Raw genomic sequence first — 22,788 nt, forward strand, 5'->3', positions numbered from 1 at the left:
CATTAAGCGTCTGCCCTCAGTTCAGGTCATTATCCCAGGGTCCTGGAATCAAGTCCCGCATCAGGCTCCTTGCTCAGTGGGAAGCCTGCCTCTCCCTCTGCCTGCCGTTCCCCCCGCTTGTGCGCGCTCTCTCTCTGACAAATAAATAAATAAAATCTTAAAAAAGAAAGAAAGAAAGAAAGAAATGGAAGTTCCTCCATGCAGCCTTCCCTCACTGGTCCCATTCTCCCAGCTTAACATGGCGGCTATGGACTAGATCAGCCTTTGTTCGGAGAGTACAAGGCAGAACTAGGGGGCTAGTACTCAGCATTGTTGATTTAATAAATGTATGCATGCATGAATGCTGGGACTAATTTAATGGGGGGGGGGAGGTTGCTGATACTACTGCAGTCTCACTCCAACCCACAGGAAATGGCAGTATTATGAACGGTTCCAGCCTAGGAGGCTTGGCTACAATGGACCCCTTCTACCCTAGGAGCTAGAAGTTGGCCCCAAAACTCCCTACTAAGGCCTGGATCCAAACATCCTCCCACCCTTCCCCCAGGCCTTCGCCCAGTTAGGTGGTGGTGGCAGAGGAAAGGTAGCCGAGACAGCAATGCATTGAAGATCCAGGTTTACTCTTTGGGGATAGGGAGGGGTGAGGAGGAGGTGTGGGTGGGACGGGGGCGCCCCTCAGTAGTCAGCTGTATAATCTGTGCCATGTAGCCCCCGGCACAGCAGTGTGAATTCCTTCACCATCTCCTTCACCCGCCTCTTGTTCACTCGCTCACTGAAGAAGGGAAGGGAGATCAGGTTAGTACCAACCACCACCACCGGCCCCTCCTCTGGACCCAAGCCCAGGCCCCGCCAGCTCTGCTCACCGAAGGATCTGCTGGCTGAAGGTGTCCTTCTGTTCAGGGCTGAGGCGGGCAGAGGGAAAACCAGGTGGCTGCAGTGCCTCCTTGATCCACATGCTCAGGAGGCTGAAGCAGTGTTTGTTCAGAGCAAATAGGATGTCGGCAAAGCAGTCCATGAGGCTGCGGGAGGCCTGGCCCCCAATGGCCTGAGGGAAATGGGTTCTCAGCACACCAGGGCCTTGCCCCTTTTGCAGCAAGGGTGCCTAGCCACACCCCACCCACTCCCGGGCAGTTCCTCAGCCAAACGGCACATGACAAGTGAGTGCTGTTTTCTGAGAGCCAGCTGATCCTCACAGCAACCCTAACAACTGTCAGCCATTCAACTGATGAAGAAACAGAGTCAGACAGTTTAGGGAACCAAAGGCTCAAGCTTCCCAGAAGGGGCAGCTGCCTCCGCGGTGAGGGCCACCCCACCCCCCTCCAACACTGGCTCCATCTCACCTCCAGCACTGCTACGAGCAGCATACGGCCATCCTCTTGAACCACTTTCCCTACAGGTTCTACTTCCCCACACCGAGGCAGCAGCTCTGTCTACAGAGGATGGAGAGGCCTGTCAGCCTCGGCTCTTTCCCCACTCTCCTTGGGGACAAGACCGGCACACCACACCCCTACCCTCTGGAGTCCTGAGCAGGGCAGGGCTGGGTATAGGGGTGGCGGGGGGTCAGGACTCAGCATGGAACTCACAAAGAAGCCACAGGAGGCCTTGACAGTAGGTGCCTCAGGGAACTTGAGGGCCAGCACAGCTGTGGGAGAGGCAGAGGCAGATCAGATGGGGCCTAAGGATCTTCCCGAGGGGGCCCCCCAGGCCCTCCTGTCCACCTGGCCCCACTTACCACAGTGGAACACAGCTTTGACATCCAATCGTTCACACAGGAACAAATCTGGCTTCCGCTTCAGAGCCTGCAGGAGGTGGAGCTGGTAAGCCCAGCCCCAACCAGCTCCAAGGACCATCCCCCCTCACCCCCCACTCACCTGCCACCCCAGGCCCCAACTTCACACACCATAGGTTACGGCTGCCAAAATCAGCCACCCAGCCATCTCTGGGGGACCCAAACCACCCCACAGTTCAGTCAGTCAGGAGGGGAGCAGCCAGGGGATGCTATGTACATATATGTGTACATGAATGCACTGGTGTGTGTGAGAGGTGGGGGGGGGGGTGTCACAATACAGAAAGCTTGGATCCCAAGTCACTCCCTGAGCAAACACTTTTATTCTCCCCTCCATCAAGGCCAGATCTCCTGCAGGCTCCAGGTAGCCAGCAGTGACTGCTTTGATTCAGAGGCAGTCCAAGCCCCCTGGATTTGTTAACAGGACAGCAGGAAGAAGAGATGGCAGCTGGATGTGGAGCCCAGTCCAAAAGCCCCCCTCCCACATCCCACCTGCATTCTTCAGACACCCTCTAGTCTAGAAAGAGGAAAAGTAGGGTAGGAGCCTTGGAGCCATGGCCCCACCATTCAACCAGGATACCCTGTGTCCAGGCTCCTTCTCAGCCACACCCAGCCCAGGAGTCAGTGCTGCCATGTCGGGGGAATGGAAGGAGTACAAGGGGCAGAGAGCCCACCCCAAGTGGTACCAGGACACAAATGGCACATCCTCAGGTCACAGGAGATGCTCTGCACAGCTCCAGCAGTCATCAAACACTGCTGCTCCCCGGCAGCCCCCCAACGCATACCATGTAGACTCCTAGCCCCCCAGCCCCTCACATACCTTCCACTCCTCCAGGTTCACTCATGTGCAAACACCCTCACACGCACCCTCTCTGGGAACACCCTACTTACCCTCAAACACACCTCTATCACATCCCTTATACATACTTTCCCACATTCGCAACACACCCTGCTACACATTCACATCCCCAAACCTCCCCACACCCCCCAGCCACGTCCACATGCTGACACCTTCAAGCTACCCAGTCCTCCAGCACGGGTACTCTCCCGACACACCCGTCCACAAACACACATGCAAGTGCCCTCACCCCCAGAGATGCACCCTCACAGATACCCATACACATGTCCATCCAGGCCCAGAACACACTCCTTATTCCCTGCTCCTCCTGCGCCCCACCCCCTCTACTAGACTTAAGTTCTAAGAGAGTAAGAACTGTGCCTGCTTCTGCTTACCATTACATCCTCAGCATCTAGCAGAGTACCAAACATGTATTATGCACTCAATAAATATTTGTGGAATGATTAAGCAAAGAAACACATCATTTACCCCAACCCACAGGAACCTCCCAACCACCCCCACACTAAACCCATGTCCCCCCAGCTCAACACACGTATCTTCCACAACCTACATCCCCTTATACAGACATACTGATACAATATATACTCCTCCATCAAAACACACATTCCCACAGCCCAACACACATACCTCCAACACATATCACTGTCCAAAACCCATCAATGCCTAATGCACATCAACATACAACATGCATCATTGCACACGCCCACACTTCAACTACACATCTATCCCAACACAACACACACACTGCTTAGAGCAGCTATGTGATTTCTGTTTCCAGACCAAACTAAAGTCAAAACACACAAATAAAGTCCAACACACTTAAACATACACCAAACACAAACACATCCCAACGCAGTCTCAAAATGGAGCCAGCACCCCGCCTCCCAGCAGCAGCAAATCCATCTGACAGCCCGACTCGGGGCTCCACCCCAGCACATTCATCTTTAGCCCCTCCCTTTGGAGCTCCTCCCAGCCACCTCTCCAGAGCAGGCTGGGGGCACTGAGGCAGGCAGTTCCCGGCAGGAGCACGGGGACAATGAACCCCAGGCCCTTTAACTCCAATTTTACCCCAGCTGCACAGGAGCTGCTGGGCACAATTACTCCCCCTCCCCCACCCAGGCCAGCCCAGCTCCCTCCCTTCAGGATCGCCTCTCCCTGGTCTGGGTGGAAGAATGAGCTAGTTGAGGCAAAGGGGCACTAAAGGAGGATGTTGGGTTGTCAACTTCCACGGAAACAGATGAAGAAACTCTATTCAACTGAACAGAAAAAAAATTTGTCAACAGAAAGCTAAAAATAGGCTTAAATTGAATTTCAACATAAGAGAAAGAGAAAGAGAGAGAACAGAACGTGAATGAATAAAACTAAAACACACCTGTGCCAGGAGTTGCATAAATGAATCAACAATATCAGGATGATCCCTGGGCCCTAAAATATAATAAAGATGGAACTTAAGAAAAAATTATACAAACAGCAACTCAACCTCATATAGTTATGTGGGACTGAGAGCCTGCAGGGAGACAGCGTGGGGGCACATGAGCAGCAGGAAGCAAGATAAAGAAACAAAACATACAAAAACCATGAACTGGGAGAAGCCCAACAGAAAGAGACGGCAAAGTGAAGGACGGGCCTGCCCCAGCTCCCTCCCGAGGGGCCTTCCACCTACTCCCCACTCCTCCTCAGGCCAGTCCCCCAAGTGATCCTTTGGTGCTAGAGCAATTTTGGACTCCACAGAGCTGAACAAACAACCCCCACACTCTTGCTGCGGCCTCTGGTTGGCTGGGGTGGCCCTACACTGCCTCCTAGCACATACCTCCCCAGTATTAGCCATCAAAGAGGAGGGCAGGGGTGGTGGGAGGTCAGTCCTTGGTAACTCCCACAGACGCCTGGCTGAAGGCCCCGGAAAGGAGAGGGCATCAGGGCCTGAGCAGGTGCCCTCTCACTTCTGTGGCCTTAGGGCTCTGGGTCTGGCCAAGGAAAGGAATCTCTTGGGTCCACTTAAACCAGAGGACTCCTCCTTGGCTAGGGTAGAGCCCAATATGCTGTGGGGATGGCTGGGCAAGCCACCGGCAGGGTCTGGGGGAAGAAACTGTACCATGAGGCCCAAAATGAGAGCCCCACCCAGCAAAGTCCCTCCACCACATGGACACCAACTCAGCAGAGAGCCAGGCTCAGGGCTGAAGACCAGCTCCCACCATCTGGACACACAAAGGAAGAGGGAAACCAGTCCACATGTCACCCCATGGTGCAGTGGGAGGGCCGAGGCTGAGAAAGGAATGGCAAGACTGGGACAGCATAACAGGTAAGGGGGCCATCCTGACCTGCAAGACAACCAACAAGGCCAACAAATATGATTGCTGTTGGGCATTATTCTGCCTCCAGTGCTCTTGCCGCCTGTGGCAAGGACAAGGCGTGTGTCTGGAGCTCCTGCTTGGGCTGCTCCACGTTGAGGAGGAAGGAGGCGCTGCACAAACATCTGTCTGAAACACCACTAAGGAGCTGTGTGATCTTGTGCAAGCCACAGATGCCCAGTTTCCCCAACTGTAAAGGAGATAATGATCTCTTCCCTGCCTCCCTCTGCAGGCTATGAGGAGCCACCGAGAAAGCCCATCTCCTGCACATCTGAGTCCCAAGTCACTCAAGTCCTGGAAAGTGAGGCCCAGTGTGCCCCATGCCTGGGTCCCCCTGCGGACAGCACGTTCGACATTCAGCAGCCACCCTGCTAGCGGTGGGCCCCAGACGGTGAGGAAGAAAGGTTCCGAGGGCAGGAAGACCTCACCCTCCTCTCTTCAACAGCGTCTGATACCTGCTCTACGCTGGCCTTGTTCTGGGCACTGAGCAGGCAGAAAGAAGAGACTCAACCCTGCCCTCGAGGGGCTTAGTCTAGGGAGAGAGACAAACACACGAAAGCTGATTACTGAGTAGGACTGGTGCTGTGTCAGCAGTGTGTACATGATGCAGTTTCAGCACAAAGTCAGAAACACCCAATTCTGCCCCAGAGAAGCTTCTGAGGACTGATGCATGGGTAAGGCATGGAGGAGTGAGAGCTCACCCAGCAAAGGGCACAGGGCATTCCAGTCAGAGGATCAAATGGGACACAGGAAGGGAGAAGTCAGTGTGGCTGGACTGCTGGTATCTCGGGGACGCTGCAGGAGAAGACACTGAGGAGCATGCAGGAGCTGCATCATGTGGGTGGGAGTGGGATGAGGACCTGAGGCAATGGAGAACAATGAAAGCGTTTCCAGCCAGGGAGGGAAAATACTCAGATGTGTGTTTCTTAAAGAACATTACAACTGCAGGGTGCAGGAACGGCCTGGGGAGAAGGGCGGATGTCAGGGAAAGCAGTTAGAGGACTGTTGAGGTGATCCAAACACCCCACACTGAGGTGTGGTCATGGAGGGAGGGGAGAGGTAGGCAGACTGTGGGATAATCAGGAGCCAGGACCACCCAGACTTACCCCCGACTGGATATGAGGAGTGGGAGTGGTGGCCACACCCGGTTTCTGGCTCAAGTTTCTGGCCACTGTGCACCTACCCACAGCCCACTAGAGCAGAGGCCAGCATCATGGGACCACACACTGAGGACATAGGCCGAGAGCGCTCTGGCTCCAACTGAAACCCCTGGTGAGCCCCCAACCTGCGACCCACAAATCCAGGCAAGACTCATGAGGCTGATGAGCAGCGCCGTCTCTTTTAGAAGTTAGAAGCCTGGGTTAGACAGCGGGGGAAGCCTGGAGACCCCTGCTCCCAGCTCTCTCAGGCAGAGGGCCACAGAGAATAGAGCGCCTGGGGCCACAGCCAAAGGGTTTCGGCCTAGAACGCAGGGAAAGGAACCAGCACTCCCTGAGTACTTCATGTGCAAAAAACCCCAAGCCAGGGGACCAAAAGACACTACTTTTATACCTATAACAATCCTATCAAGTACATGAAATCTCCATTTCACAAACATGGAAACGAAGGCTCCACAAAGGTAAGTGACTTGCCCAAGGTCACACAACTAGTTGGTGGTGATGAGCTTAGAATCTAGGTCTATCTGACTCCAAAGCCCATGCTCTTTCCCCTTTTCATTATATCCCAAAGAAAAGGAGCCAGCCTAGTGCCCCAAGTCCCTCAGAGCTCTGGCCCCACCTTCCCCCACATCAAGACTGGCCCTGAGCCCAGCAGGCCAGCAGAAGACATCATTCACTCTCTTATCCACTTCAACCTAAGGTGTCAGCTATTTGTAGGGTGACAACTGTGCTGTGCTTGATCCCGTAAGTTTCCCATCAAGTCCCATGTGCAACTCAGGGGACAGAGGAGAACAGAGTGGGCAGCTTGGGCTCCCCAGTCGGGGAAGCAGAGGCAGTGGCAGTGGCGGCAGCAGCAGAGACCCTGGTCAGGACTTACCTTGCTGGAAGAGAGTGAGTGTCACGGAGGTGACGAGCAGGAAGAGGGCCTCGATTGGGGGAAAGTGGGCAGGTTCATGAGCAAAGATGTGGACCAGCTACAACAAAGCAGGGAATGCTGGTCAGTTGAGGCCCTGTCTCACAAAGAACTGGCCAGCATCCCTGAAATGCAGGTCAGAACCCCTGCCAGGGCAGCCATTCACCCCACTCTACCCACCCACCCCATCCCTGGGTCAGATGAAATCTAGAACACTGCTGCCTCAATCAGAAGGCCCACCTGTCGAGTGAGGTCAAGAGCAGAGGCCTGGGGGATGGTGCTATACATCCGACTCAGCATCTCACACAGCTGTGGCACCATGGGGGCAAAGTCATCCAGCAGGGTCTTAACGGACTTCTCAAAGATAGCGCACACCGCCTTGGGAAGGAAGCAAAGGGGCCCATGAAATAGACAACAGTATTATGATCATCAAACTTGCCAGGAGACTAGATCTTAATTATTCCAACCACTAAAAAGAAATTATAATTATGTGATGTGATAGGGGTGCTAATTATGATACAATAGCAATCACATTAGAACATAGAAATGTATCAAATCTACATGCCGAACACCTTAAATTTATACAATGTTAAATATCAAATATATTTCATTTCAAAAAAAGAAAAAAGGCAGAAAGCAAAGGGGCCCTAAGGTTAGTGGGTCACAATCAGCTGGAATAGAACTGAGGCCCTGCACAGAGGAGGCCTTAGGGGGGACCTTTACCTATAAGCCTGGCCTGGCCCTGCAAGTTAAGGAAGGTAAACAAGTCTGACCCTTACCCTGAAAGGTGGGATGCAAAAAGGCCCTTCTCAGAGGGCCACAGGATGGAACTTCGCAACTCAAGTCTTGCTACTTACATCTGCACCATTTCCTCTCACAGAGCAGCAATAGCAAGAAAATCCTGAATTGAAAAGGGACCAAAGGCAGGAAGGCAGGTCTCTGATTACAAAGTGGACCCCTGACTGTCACTCAGCCCCAACATTGTAGTTCTTTGGTCAAGCACTTTTTGTGACATTGGGAAGTTCTGAATGTCTTTCCAAAAGACTCCTTGTACCTGTCGGGCAAGATTCACCTCCTTTATTTCCTCCAGACCATTGCAAGCCGAGATGGGCAGCAACACCTTCCTCCTGCTCCATATCTAAGCAAAGTCACCGTGGGGGTAGGGAGCAAGGACTGAGGCTCACCTCCACCACTTGGGCATCATTCAGCCATTTGCTCAGCACCTTCTGGATAAGCTGGAAGACCTGCTGCAACACCACAACCACCTGAAGACACAGGAAGAAGTGAGGTGCCCCCACCACCACTCTCACCCACCCAAGATGGACATGGTAATATAAAGCAGGCCAGAAGTTCAAAACTATTACCCCAGACTAGACATTGAGGACTCAATGGATGGGACCTTGGGGGAAGGAGTGAATGAAAGAGGACATCCTGAATTTTAAGGATCATTTTAGAGGAAGCCTCAAAGTGCAAAGCAAGGACATTAGGAGGGCTTCAGAAAATTACCAAAACATTGTAACCTTTTAAAAAATCACTCCCTATCCATTTCTGCACAGGAAAATCCTTTTAGCGCCAAAAGCCTATGGGTTAGCCCCTGAAGAAGTAGAGACGCTGTGTCACACAAACAGGCCTAGGGTAGAAAGCCCCAAGGGATGCACATATATGGCAGCTTATGGAGGAACAGAGAGCAAACTGAGGTCCTGGGAGGTGAGGGAAGGCAGGCCAATGACTATCATGGAAGGAGAAGGGGCTCTATTGAAGGATGTTGGCCCAAGTTTGGTCTAGAGCCAAAAGGGCACCTGAAACTAAGGTGAGGAATTGAGGAGAGGAGCCAGGATACTGTGGCCTCCTTTTCTCCAGGAGAAACCCTGGGAACAATGATCCAAGAAGTCTCTCACATTTATACAGAACTTTATAGTATGCAAAGTACTTTCACTCAAGACCACATATGCTCTGCAGCACGGTTCTATGAGATGTGCAAGCCAGGTAGTCTGACATCCATAGTTTTGAATGGGAAGCTGAGGCTGGCCCCAGATCAAACAGCTTGTAAGTGGTCACCCCAACCCCTGTGCCTAAGCTTACCACAGTACTTGTCACACTGCTTTGTGACAATCTGTTTACATGGATTTCCTCTAGACTGGGAGCAACTCAAAGGCAAGAGCATGTAAGTATCCCCAGTGCCCACAGGGGACAGTGAATAGTGAAGTAGAAGTTGGGGGTTAAACAAGGGCCCATAATTACATCACTTAGGAGGTTGAAGGATAATGCCAATGTCCCCCATGGGGCAGAGGAACCACAATGACATCACCCCAGTTGGGCTGGGGACAAAGACAACATCACCCACAGGGTTGGATGAGACAATGACATCACTCCCTATAGAGTGAAGGGCAATGATAAGGTCATTCACAGGGTCAGAGGACCAAATGCATCATGCCCCACAGGGCCAAGGGAACAATGACAATATTACCCATGAACTTGGGGAGAAACAATGACATTTCCACAGAGTGTGTGTTGGGGGGGCTGGGCACAATGGCAACATCACCCACGGGGTTGGGTCCCTGCGGCACTGGCAGCTTCCGGAGCTCAGGGCCTTCATGATCATCCTCATGATGACTGACATCCAGCGTGGTGAAGAGGTTAGAGAGAAGCCCCAAGATGTGGACAATGGCCAGCTTGTTGGAAGGATTAGGCTATGGAGAGAATCAAACCAAGCTCTGGATCTCCCAGCCCCAGCTTGACCCCTGACCCCAGCCCTGACTGTCAACTCTAACCCCAACCCCCAGCAGCCACAGCCAACACAAAGGGAAACCCACCCCTGCCCTCTGGCCACACACACACACACACACCAGGGCACTCACTATCTCCTCTGCTAGCTTCTCCAGCTGCTGGATATAGGGCGAGATAAGTGAGTGCAGATTCTTAAGGATCTCCTCCACCTGCAGGGCTGACAGCAGGAAGCCCAGTGCCTGCATCAGCCACATGCACTGGCTCGTCTGTGGGGCAGAACATGGAGAGTCAATCCTGGACACATCTGGTCGTGGGTAGGAAGAATGAACCTCTTGGGGTAGGTTCCAAGAACAGAGAATAAAAGACAAGGGGTAGGAAAAGGCAGAAGAGGATTTCCGTAGATTTCCACAATATCCCCAAGGACCCCTAGAAACTTCTGGGCTCACCTTGTGGATCTGTTTCATCAATACATCCTGGAGATAAACAGAAGGAATATGGGATCAGTGGAGTGTAATGTGCCCTGAGACCCAGCCCCACCTAGGCCCCCGCATACCTGGGAGACAGCCACGATGTTAGCAGCATAGGGTGGCAGGTCATACTTGCATTCTCGGCAGATTTTCTTGAGGGTGGACACAGAAGAGACAGAGAGCTCAGGATTGCCTAGGGCATGCAGTACGAGGGGCAGAACACTGTTGATCATGACAGGGTGGTCAGCCAGCCATTCAGACAGAGCTCCTGGGGTAAGAAGGAAGAGGGGAGGATATCTGAGGCAGGTCAGGCTGGCTTTGTACCATGTCCCTGTAAAGTAGGCAGAACTTCTGGCAGGATCAAGTTACAGCCCTAGTACTGAACAGGGAAATATGCATGCACATGCTCAAACAGGAGGCTTATAGCTGAGAAGCAGGAAGGAGTTACTCAGAAGAGGCCTAGCACTGCTGTTCCATTGACAGCAAACTAGCCTTACTGAATTGCAGCTCAGAACATTGTAGGAAGGACCCCTAGATGTGCCAGGACAGTCAGTTGGCTGCAATGCTGATTTTGTGTGTGGGCATATGTGTCTCTCCCATTTTGGACAGGAACCAGCAGGCTGACTGTGGCTGGGGAAGGTGCCTGTGGCTCTGGAAGTGTGGTCATGGGTGTGTGCCAGGTCTCACCGATGGTGAACATGACAGTATCTGCCAGCTGCACGTTGCTGATGCTGATCCGTGGAATGAGGCCAATGAGGCCAGGCACCACATCAGAATAGTTGACGTCGATGGTCTCTGCAATGGACTGGAAGCCATAGAGCAGGGCCTCTGTGTGCTGAGGAAAGAGGTGCCACTGGCTTGGCTGAGGAGGAGGGTATGACAGTTCTGGGAGGGCAGAGGGAATCAGGCTTGGGAGATACCTGCCAGGAGTAGGGCTCCTCTGAGCTGGTGAGCAAGCGGCCCAGCTTGTCATAGAGGTTGCTGAGCAGCTCGGCCCCCAGCATCTCGTACACATACATGAGCGTATCTGAGATGTCCACCCTAAGAAGCAGAGGAAGACCTTATATGCTGCCGGGATCCTGCCCTCAAGCCCAGGAGCCCACCCCAGTTCCTCACAACCCTGCAAAAGGGCCTAGAGAATAGAGAAAGGAGCCCCAGGATTCAGGAAGCCTGGCCTTGGGTTCCTCCCCTTATTGCCTTCATTAGTTCAGGACTCTATTTAGAGGTAGGACTGGCCTGCTGCCATCACCTGTAAATCCGGAACTGCTCCTTCTCATCTGAGGACCAGAATCCGTATTCCTCGTCAGAAGGGAACTGGGCCTTGTGCAGAAGCACATCCACCAGCTGGAAGTAGACTGGCCGGTACACCTGCTGGTACACAGCCTGCTTCTCTGCCTCGAAGGACAGAATGTCATCCTGAGACAGCCAGGGAAGGAAGTTAGCCACCTAGGCACCAGGCCCAGAAGCCCATGATCTACCTTCTATCATTACAGCTCAATCCAACAAGAGGTCACAGAGACACACCTGCAGCGTGTACCAGAAGGTGAGGGTCAGGGAACTGGTGGTCTCGTTGACAGGGTAGTGGCCAGGGATGCCAGTACAGAACATTATCATGTTGACAAGGGCCAGGAAACTCTGCCAGTGCTCCACTTGGTCCAGCAAGGCCCTTGGAAGGAAGACGTATAGTAAGGTCATTCCACTTACCCCAACAGGGCTTCATAACTCCATCTCTTAGAGGGCCCTGCTATCCCCCCCACCCCCACCCCCAGCTGCCCCCCTCCTCACCGGGAGTGGTTCTCGCCCAGGGCCACAGCAATTCGACAGATGCCATGGGAGGTCTCCATGTCCCCATTCTGCACTGCCTGTCGCAGTTGATCTTGCAGTCCCAGAACCAGCGGGATGAGTTTCAGGAGTGTGTTCACATACCTGGAGGCATGAGGTTAAGGAGACCCATCAGAGCTGTCTGCCCAGCCCCCACCAGCTTTGAGAGAAAAAGCCCCCTCCCCACATTAAACCCAAAGCAAAAAAGAGGTCAGGGCCTACATGGTAGCTTTGACGCTGCCCATGTTGGGAAAAATCTGAGGTCAGGGACCTACCTCCAGGAGAACTCTGGGAAGGAAGTATGAGAAGGTCAGTGTTGAATGGGTTGAATTATGTCCTCTAATTAGACTTACAGTTGACGCTGGCATGGGTTAAGACTTCTCGGGAAGTCAAAATGAGATACACGTATTTTGCATGTGGGAAGGACATAAATGTTGGGGGGCTGGAGGGCAGACTGTAACGGGCTGAATTGTATCCTCCCCACAAAAGATATGCTGAAGTCTTAACCTCTAATACCTCAGAATGTAATCTTATTTGGAAACAGGGTCATTGCAGTTGAGGTCATAGAGTAGGGGGGAGCTCTAATACAATACAACAGGTCTCCTTATAAGAAGACAACCACATGAAGACAGACTTACAGGGAGAATGACATGTGATGACAAAGGCAAAGACTGGAGTCATGCAACTGCAAGCCAAGGAACAAGACTGCCAGCAAACCACCAGAAGCTAGGAGGAGGTGAGGAAGGATTCTCCTACAGGTTTTTAGAGGAAGCCAACACCTTGACTTTGGACTTCTAGCCTCTGCAACAGTGAGATAATAAATTTCTATTGTTTAAAGCTACCCAGTGTGTGGTACTTTATTATGGCCCCTCTAGGAAACTAATATAGACAGTGTTAAGAGAGCCCGAACAAAGACAGGAAACAGAGGAGTTAATACAGGCTCAGGAGCCCTCACAAAGACTTCAGGAGGCACCGACAGCATCAATCCCCACTGTCCACTCCACTCCCTATCACCAAATCCAAACTCCTATGTACTCTGGTGGCAGTATGAAGGGAGAGCAGCAGACGATGAACCCTGAGACAGCTAAGAGGCAAAATGGTCAGGACTTGATAACTGACTGGATACAACAATGGGGAAGAGTTAAGGACAACTCCCAGGTTACTGGCTGAACAATTAAGTAGATGGTGGAGCTATTTACTGAGGTCAGGAGGAGTGGGTGGAGGGGGATAGTAATAAATTTAATGGGAGGCCAGAAGGTGATAAGTTCAGCGTTAGGCATGTTGAATCAGAGGTACCTGGTGAGATCTGCAAACAGAAGTGTCCAGAGAGTTGGATATGAAAACCTGAAGCCCAAGGGAGAAGTTAGAGCAAGAGATAGTCATGGGCAAACAACTGGTAATTGAAGCTATGGGAGTAGATGAGCATTGCCCAGGAAGAAAGCACTGAATGAGAGAAAAGAGGGTCCAAGTCAAAGTCCTGAGGCACAATGATCTTAAAGGGGGAACAGGGGAAGCACAGTATACAAAGGAGACAGAGAACACTAGCTCCACTCACTGGACCCCTCCCCAGCAGCCTGCTCCATGGAGATCAGACTAATCCGAGGAAGTGATACTCTCGGCAGGGGTACTGGGGGGATCAGATGCTTGAGACCCCTCTGCTACCAATCATAGTGTCACCAGAGCAATCTATGGAGAGGCAGGGGGACTGATGGGCCAGAGGAGTTCTATCTGCATTTGCCCTAAGCAGGCTGCTAGGCAGGCAGGTAACCTCATAACCTCAGGGGTAGGATGAAAACAACAAGAAGCAACCAGCCCAGGATGTTGGCTTTCTCCAAATCCCCATTCTGGTGGGACAAGGTGTCCATGCAAGGATACCCCCAACCCAGAGACAGCCCTAGAGGGTGCTGCCTGGAGACAGCTGGGATAGCTTCAGTCTCACGACCCTGACACAGGCTGCACCACCAGACAATGGGCACCTTCAGGCCAGACTCTGCACAAAGAGCAGGGGCAGGGCCAAAGCCCTGGCCTGCAAGCTCCCTAGCAGCTGAGATGGGGGCAGGAGGTAGTGCTCTATCCCCAAAGCATCCCTACCAAGGCTCTCTCACACCTGCCAAAGTTCATGTACACAGCACGTACTCAGTCTTCACTGAGTTCTTGATCTGTCATATTTAAGTTGAATAGGCTCAATCATGGATAATATGGTCCAGAAGGGCTCAGAGTATTACTCAAGGTCATAGCAACTTAGAGACAAATGCCAGGCTGGGGCAGCCACTTCTACTGCTGCAGGACTGCTCTTTCAGGGCCCAACCTGAATTTCTCCAAAGGACCTATGCAAATCTCATTCCATATCTCAAATTCTAACTGATGGGAGTCCCCAAGAACCTGTCTAATTCACCTTCTCCCTTCCTCCAGCCCCCAATGAAAAGCTTTCCCAGGATTAAAAACATATTTCAGGAAAAACAAAATCAAGGGAGAGAGAGCCAAGCAAGCAGTAGCAGCTTCTGGAAGAGTGGGAAGAGGGGACCTGAGTGCAAGCCTAGCCAAGGGGAGAGCCAACATCAGGACACTTGGGGAAGACAGTGGCCAGATGACCCAAGAGTCAAAACCACAGGTGACTTTTTCAAGCCAAAGTCTAGGAGACTAGACTAAACAGAGTGAGGCCCAAACTCTGACACCAGGCTGGGTGCAGCCCACCAATAGGGGAAACCCTAGATTTCCTACCACCTGGGCACCTACTCCTGAAAACTGTGAGTGGACAGAAGAGCAGGTCTGAGGCTTCCAGAGATTTGTAGATTTGGGGGAGGGAGAGAGAGAGGATATCTTTAAGGCCATGGCTGAGACTGGATTCAAGAGGCCTAGTTCCATTGGTCAGCTCAAGCTACCGGGGCAGGGCTGCTGGGACTTGCTGGCTGCCACTCACACTGAGCTCAGCCCAGACCTGCAATTAGAGCTCCGGGAGGAGAGCTGAGAAAATGGGGAGAGTTGCTAAGCAACCATGGGGGCTGCAGCCAATGGGCGCTCAGGAGGCTGTGGGTTCCCTCACTGGCTCCTTCTTCGCTCATTCGTTCAGAGGAGAAGAAACATCAATTACCTGCCAAAGCCCTCAAGACTGGCTGGGCGGGTAAACCTGGGTGTATCCAAGGACACCCCACATCACCCATGCAGTGGCCCCAGGCAATTCCCCTTAGCCACCAACTGTCCGAGCCCAGCCGGCACTTGAGCTTCAGGCTGCCGGCACTTGAGCTTCAGGCTGCCGAGGAAGGCTAGACCTGGGACTTGGTACCCACCTTGAGTTGGAAAGCCTGGGAAACCACGGGAAAGATAGACTAACTACCAATGCAGTAACAATACCAAATTCTAGCAAGTACTGTTTATGGGGTGTACAGGAACCATGCAAAACCCTTCACAGACCTTCTCTTCTTTGATCTTCATACCAAAATATTCTTTATAGAGTACCAGGGGCCCTGTGCACATTATCCTATTTAAGCCTTTACAACTCTGTGAGGTCGATATGATCACACCCATTTTACTGATGAGGAAACTGAGGCTTAAAAATGACTTACCCAAGGTCTCAGATCTAGCGAGCGGACCATCTGGGATTCAAACTCAGATGTGACTAATGTCAAGGCTGGAGCCATTAACCACTCTCTGATGCTATCTCTTTCAATGTTTTCCCCTCCAACTCTGCTAAGGGTTTCTAAAGCCCCATCTCTCATTCTTTTTTTTTTTTTTTTTAAGTAGGCTCCATGCCCAGTGTGGAGCCCAACTTGGGGCTTGAACTCACAACCCTGAGATCAAGACCTGAGCTGAGATCAGGAGTCAGACACTTAACCGACTGAGCCACTCAGGTGCCCTAAAAGCCCTATCTCTGAAGTGTTAGTGTCTCCAGTCTTGTCCTGACCAATCCAACTTATACTAAAAATTTCATTATGCCATTTTCTCTGCTTGAAATCTTTTAATATCTTTACATCCTCCTCAGGATGAAGACCAAAATTTTAAGCCTGGCTGACAAGGTCTTGCATGATCTGGGCCCAGACCTTCCACAACTGGCCCTTAAACCCTGCTATTTAATCACCACCACTCACCAGGCTCCCTCAACACCTTTTCCTTGCTCAGGGTCTTTAAAGCACACCTCCTCTGGGAAGCCTTCCACAACCCTAAGATGGGGCTAAATGCCTCCTGTGGGCTCTCACAGCCCCCCGCTTTCTCCATTATAGCATTTATCTCATTGACCATACTTGCCCTTTCGTGTGTCTATTAGGCTGAGCTCCTGGCTTGCTGAAGTCAACCTATTCATCTTTGTGCACCTGGTGCTCAGCACAGGGCCCAAGATACAAACAGGTGCTCAACAAACATCTGCTGCACCAACAGCTCACTACACTCACCTTCTTTCAGGTCCTTGTAGGTACTATGGTGCTGCCACCACAGGCCTTTGCCCCTGCTTTAGTTCTGAAACCTGGAACACTCACTCCTCCCCTGACCTTCCCCACCCCACTCCCACCTCTCACCACTCAGGCAACTCCTACTTCTCATCTGTTCAAAAAATACTGAATGCTACCAAATGCTGCCAGGCACAGTGTGACAAAATAAAATGACACAGTGCCTGTCCTCACGGAGCTGAGAGACCAATGGGGAGACCTAAGTTAATTTACAATGAAACTGTATTACAGGCTAAGAAGGAAAATCACGAGGAGCTCTGAGATAAAATAACTGAGAAGACCACTTAGTCTTAAGAATCACTGATGGCTTTCCTAAGAAAGTGAAGTTTCAGCTGAGGTAGAGATGATGTGCCAAGTACATGTGATGGTTCAGAGGCTAGAAGAAGCATGGGACAGTCAAGGAACTGAAAAGATTGTGTGAGAGTGAAGAAAGGACAATGGCATGAGAAGAGGCTGGAGATTAGCCATACTGTGCAGCACCTCTGTGAATCACATTAAGGATTCTGAACTTCATCCTAAGAACTGTAAAAAGCCACTGAAGGGTTCTGAGCAGAAAGGACAAACTGGATCCTCATTTTCAAAAGATCACTCTGGTTGCTGGGTGTGCAATAAAAGGTACAAGAGTAAAAGCCAAGGGACTGGTGAAAAAGCTCTGCAGTAATTTGGGGAGAGAGATGATGACAGCTTGGACTAGGGTGGCGGCAGTGGAGATGGAAAAAATAGATTTGCAATATGGTCAAGAGCAGAACAGTCAGGACTTGGCGACTGATTGGTGGAGAGAAAGAGAAGAAAGAGTCAAATATTGTAATGAATAATTCGTCGGATGGTTAGTGGTCTGTCTCCCTCTCTGAACCATAAGGACCATGTCTTGTTTGCTTCCTTGTGTATCTCCAGCATCGGACCATGTATCAGTAGGCACTCAAACAGTGTTTACTGAATGGATGGATGGATGGATGGATGGATGGACGGATGGCCAAGCAAGCTGTCCCTCTCTGGGAAGGTGGGCACCAGCTCACCTCTGGGCATCAGGCTGCGAGATGGCATTGACAATGGCCTCCACACTGCTGTCGAAGAGCTCCGAGTCCTGCAGCGCAGCAAAGGCGGCCTGAATGAGCGCCTCGCAGTCCTGCAGTGGTACCTCCAGCTGCACCCAGCTGGAAAAGCACTTGAGCACCTTCTGACGCACACAGCTGGGTGAGCTGGGCTGCTGTAGCAGCTGCTCGAGCAACGGGAAGACAGCCCCGCACTCCACCGCCAGGCTGGCCCGCACCAGGCCTTTGCGATACTGAGGCAGACGGCTTGTCTGGAACTCCTCTGGCAGCACTGTCAGCAGCTCGAGTAGGGCCAGGCAGCGGCCCTGACCGTCCACCGGTGAGTCCTCAGCCTGGAAGAGCCGTACCATATCTGCCACAGCACACGGCCAAGCATCAGGCATCATGCTGAGAGCCAGGGAGGCCAGGGCCACACACAGCCGAGTCAGCACAATCTTGGAGCCACTAGCAAAGTGGGTGATGTGGGTGAAGAGCTGTGCCTTTAGACTTTCATACTGGTCAGTGGGTATGTCACTCCAGTAGCGAGAGATCTTGATGTGCAGGGCACTGGCCCCAAAGTACTGGATCTCAGGCACCTTGTCGGGCTGCAGTAGCTGCCAGCTGAAGTGCCAGGCCTGTGGGGAAACCTGAGCCTGCATCAGCCACTTCTGAGCCAGGTTCTTGTTCTCAATGTTGGGATCGTAGTAGAGCTGGTGCAGCGCCTGCAGGACAGCACAGGACTGAGCAGCTGCTGGGCACTCTGGATCCTGCCAGAGCCCAGAACAGAGGGCATGACTTGGTCCTGCAAGTCTGCTCTCTCTGACTGAGGGGCTGAGCAGGAAGAGCCCAGGGCTCTACAGTGTTTCCTGGGCCCGAGTCCTACTGATATCTTGAGAGCCTGAACTGTGCCCATGCTCTACCATATTCTCTTCTCCTTATGGCAAAACATTATGGGTTCAGAGAGTGAACCTCCACAGGAAAGCAGAAAAAGAGGAGGCTGAGTTCCCCAAAGGGAGGCACTTGAGGTAAAGGACAAGGCCCAGGTTGAAGGAATGGCTCCACAGGCATGAAGCTAAGCCTGAGAAGAATACGGAACAGCCTGAGGGGCCTTGACCCTCCCAGGCACCACTGCTCCCATCAACTCCAAGAGTTCTATTCAGCTCTCCCAGGATCATCCCTAGGTCACTCCAGATGCTGGCACCAAAGCCAGTGAGAAACCTGAGCAGGACTAAGACTTTGCCAGGCAGCCGTAGGCCAGAGACTTACTGGAGGGGAGGGTGAGAACACCACTCAGAGAGCACACATGAGGGTCCAAAAAGCTGGTCAAAAAGTCTTGGCCGGCAGCCCTGGCAAATGCCTTGTCTGGGGCTCTCAACTAGCCAAATCCCCAGGGTCCCAATTCCATAGGGACTTCACACAGTAAGAAAACAGTGGTTTGTCTCCCTGGTAGCACATGGAAGAGCGCGCCACCATGCCAACAGTGCCCAGCCCCAGGGGGTGGAACAGTCAGGTCAGGACTCTGACCCCCTAAGCAGGCTCCATTCAAGTAGGCTTAGCCCAATCTGTACTTCTGACAGCAAGTTCTAGCTACTGTCCCTTGTTTGGCCCCTCAAGGATGCTGAGGCAGGCAAAGAAAAGAAGCAGAAGGGTTGCATTCTTAGCATTTGGTATGGCAAAAAGGGCGCAAGAATAACAAGTGAATATCTGCAACCATTCCTTGCTTTCCAGCAAGGTAGCCCTATCTCCCCATTCATCCCAGCGGGGAGGCATATCTGCATCCCAGGCCTCTGGGGCAGAACACAGAAAAGAACCAGAGAAGCAGTTCAAAAAAGATGGCCTGGGCAGTGGGAAAGCCTGGGAAGGCCATGGTAGGAAGCTGTGTGGGCAGGAGAGCAGGGAAAGGACCCTGAGGCTGCCGGGATGACTGAACCCCTTGGACCCAGCACAAAACAAAGGGGGCCAGCCCTTCCTGCCTGCCCAGGACCGGTCTGGCCTCCATCCAATATAAGAAGGACCCTTCTCCAAGAAAGAGTGAAAACAACCCAGACTGTTTTAGTTCCAGGTTATTTTCTGAGCCCCTGGGTCACAAAACAGGTCCAGGATGGCTCAGCATCTGTATGGTTCCTGAGGACTGAGCTGTAGGTCTCCTGGGCTCCTGGTTTCTTACTGCACTGCTCATGCAGTTCCCATGGAGCTGGAGAATAGCCAGTCTGGCTGTAGGTCTAGGCCATCAGCACTCTGGAGGGACCATCCCAAGACCCCAGAGTATCCACAGAGAATCATGTCTAAGGAAAGCCAAAAATAGCCCATTAGGACACCACTACATTGCTGTCCACGCCTGCCCAGAGAGACAGCAAATGCCAGGTGCTCTGGGGGCACCATCCCAGCGGGCACCCAGCCCAAGCCTGGGCTCTGGCATTAGTGTCAGTCCCCAGAACTTCTGCTCTGTCACTGGACTGCCCACCCCAGGGCCCTCGTACCTTCTCCACGTTCTCCACAGTGAAGTCCAAGGCTGGTGCTGCTCCAGCCCCTGCAGCCCCCGGCTGTTCCTCCCGCCGCTCCATCTTTGCTCCCTCCCTAGCAGGGAGGTGGACCCTGACCTGTCTCCTGCCCCAGCCCCTTGGCTGCTGGCCCCCTGCTAGACCCCGGCTTGGGTGCCCAGGAAGCGGTGCGGTGACAGGGGGCCCAGGGCGGGCATGGCTGCCGAGGCCTCCCCACCTCCGTCGGGGATGGGGGGCTTGCCAGAGGCCAAAAGGGGTGCTCTTAAGGGGAGGTCAACTGAGGGGGACTCCGAGGAGGGAGCCGTCAGTGAAGAGTTCGCAGGCGGGGGTCCTGGTGGTAGGTTACGGCTCTGTCCCTAGAATCTATGAGGAAGGAGTCATAGGGAAGGCAGGCCTGTGGGGGAAACCGAGCCCCTGGCCCGTGAGAGGTCACAGGGTCGATGGCCTGTACCCACAACAACCTCGTCTGAGTGAGCTCTCCGGTCCTACGAGGAGGTCACGGGGTGGGGGGGACGAGGGAGAGAGCCCTTCGCGGGTTACGGAGGCGTCCGACTAGGCGCAGGGGTGCAGCTTCGCGAGTCTGGGGCGAAGAGTCCGTAGAGTTGAGGGGCTGTGGCAGGTCCCCTCCGCTCGGCCTGGCCCGCGCTCTTCTCACCGCCCGGCTCCGGCCCAGCTACCGCCGCTGCCGCCGCCCCAGTGACTGACAGGCGAGCCGGCCGGGCCGGGACGGGGCGGGGACCTCAGCGAGGCGCGGGTTGCCCCCAGCGCCTGTTCCCGGCACGGCCGACTCAGGCGCCGCCCTCCCCCGCGCCTGCCCTGGCCCGGCCCGGTCCGGCACAGCCCGGCACGGCCCAGCGGAACTGCGCAGAAACTCATTCCGGGTCCCTGGTCCTGTCCCCGCGCCGGCCCGCGCGCCCCCGAGCAGGCGACGGAGCGGCGCGCCGCTCGAGGCCCCCGCTGAGCCAAGGCCCCGCCGCTGTGTACCCTGGGAAACGTAGTCCCCATTGCTCCTAGCGGGAGGGCGGCGCTTTGCGGTAGAGGTCGGGAGCACGTGGGCTGGGGACCCGCGGAGCCCCGCCGGCTCCAGACCTACTGCCGGCGACAGGGTCAGACCCGCGGGAGGCGCTGATGAGCAGCTCCCTAGGACGATGTGACCGAAGGGGCCGGTGGTTGGAGCTGGGATGCCGGCTAGAGGATAAGGTGTGTGTTGGGGGTTGGCGGGGAGAAACAGGTCAGTCTGGTGCCGCGCTGCCGGCGCCTCCTGGGGCCCAGGAAGGGGGCGGTCTGGGCAGAAGGCATCAGCACCGCCCAAAGAAGAAAGGGAGCTTGGCGCGCCCCAGGAATAAAAAAGCACGGCCCTCCGGAATGCCCAGTGAGCAACCAGGAACCACATACCATGGACAGTACTCGGAGAACTTCTTCCTAAGATGCTTGGAAGTAACTTCTCTTTATGAGTAATTAGAATAAGAATAGCTCACATTTAAGTGCCAGGAACAAGCAGTACTTTGCCTACCTTGGTCCGATTCTCTGGACAACTCTGAGGTGGGTTTTTTAGTCACATTTTCAGATGAGGAAACAGAGGTTGAGGAAGGTTGAGCTTTTCTTGTCCAGGGACACATAGCTAGTGTAGCAGAGACCAGCCACAGATCTGGTCCGCCGCAGACCCCAGCAGCCCCTACCCCTTACACTTCCACTTGCCCTTATATTAACTCTTATTTCTAAAGTTTATTTATGGAAGTAATCTCTACACCCATCATGGGGCCCAAACTCCCAACCCTGAGATCCAGAGTCTCATGCTCTTCTGACTGAGCCAGCCAGGCACCCCAATCTTTTATTAACTCTTGCCAGCTATCCCAGCAGGGGAAAAAATAATCAAAAGGGAAAGGAGGACCTCTGTACTTGTATTCGGTGGAGGAAGCTGACATTGGCAATAGCTGCTAAGGCTGAAGAATGTGAGTGTAGGCTTCCCTGAGGAGGAGAAACTTGGTCTGGGCTTGAAGAATAGAGAGAAACGGGTGAGGAGGGGGGTTCGATTAGCTCGGAAGCAAAAATCTAGTGGGAATCTAGTTGTTCAACAAATCTTAAGTGGGGTTTCAAGTGGGCAGTGATGATTGGATTTGCATTTTACAAAAACCTATCTGTAGGATGTAAGATAAATTGAAGGCGTGGTCTTTTCATCATTTGGGGGTGCAGGGAGAACCTCTGGTTTTCATCAGATTCTCTAAGGACTCTACAACCCCAAAACAGTTTAAGAACCACTCCTGTGAACAAAAAAGGTGACCTCACATGGTGCAGACGCTCCTAGATCTTTTCTCTGATCCTCAGCTTTCTACACAGCCTCTCCTTTCTTGGATGAGACCTCAGTGAGTCAGCCAGTGCACATACACTCTGTCCCAGGGGAAATAGGACCATCCCTGGACAAGAGAGAGGAAAACCATTGGCAAGTGCACATGGAACCCCACACCTCAGTTCCCGGATGAACCAAATGTCGAGGGAAGTTTTGGATACTCCCTGAAGCTGGAAAAACTGCCATTTCAAAGCTGCCTATAGTTTTCCGTCTTACAAGAGGTGGTGACTTGAAAGCCCTTTAGAGGAGACCATACCTTGGTTCTGGGAAGACCACTCAAACGGGCAATGTAGTTTTGCAAATGTGAAACAAAGACTACAGTCAAGAATGGAGATACCAGGGGCGCCTGGGTGGCTCAGTAGGTTAAACATCTGCCTTCAGCTTGGGTCATGATC

General features: G+C 53.0%; 1 protein-coding gene across 3 annotated transcripts; it reads right to left on the reverse strand.

The window, feature by feature from the left end:
• Positions 1 to 596: 596 nt before the first annotated feature.
• On the reverse strand, positions 597 to 20,902 carry IPO13 (importin 13). Of its 3 annotated transcripts, none has more exons than XM_064589288.1 (20): positions 20,026 to 20,899; positions 17,531 to 18,267; positions 12,040 to 12,180; positions 11,779 to 11,920; positions 11,504 to 11,670; positions 11,175 to 11,295; positions 10,942 to 11,089; positions 10,341 to 10,522; positions 10,234 to 10,260; positions 9,907 to 10,053; positions 9,607 to 9,750; positions 8,245 to 8,325; positions 7,301 to 7,438; positions 7,025 to 7,121; positions 4,015 to 4,067; positions 1,730 to 1,796; positions 1,581 to 1,639; positions 1,338 to 1,427; positions 861 to 1,042; positions 597 to 769 (listed from the first exon to the last, which is right to left on the reverse strand). In XM_064589288.1, the coding sequence occupies exons 1-20, from the start codon at positions 20,107 to 20,109 to the stop codon at positions 673 to 675; spliced, it is 2,904 nt and encodes a 967-aa protein (XP_064445358.1). In that variant the 5' UTR covers positions 20,110 to 20,899; the 3' UTR covers positions 597 to 672. The 3 variants fall into 3 exon arrangements, with proteins under 3 accessions (XP_064445358.1, XP_045753836.1, XP_064445359.1); XM_045897880.3 differs by having other exon boundaries at positions 9,919 to 10,053; positions 20,026 to 20,898; XM_064589289.1 differs by lacking the exons at positions 597 to 769; positions 861 to 1,042; positions 1,338 to 1,427; ... (1 more) ...; positions 1,730 to 1,796; positions 4,015 to 4,067 and adding an exon at positions 4,124 to 5,850 and having other exon boundaries at positions 20,026 to 20,902.
• Positions 20,903 to 22,788: the final 1,886 nt, after the last annotated feature.

This window comes from Mirounga angustirostris, unplaced genomic scaffold (genome assembly GCF_029215605.1).
Source record: "Mirounga angustirostris isolate CCGP_5_RB_7025 unplaced genomic scaffold, mMirAng1.0.hap1 SCAF_4, whole genome shotgun sequence".
Classification (NCBI taxonomy): Eukaryota; Metazoa; Chordata; class Mammalia; order Carnivora; family Phocidae; genus Mirounga; species Mirounga angustirostris.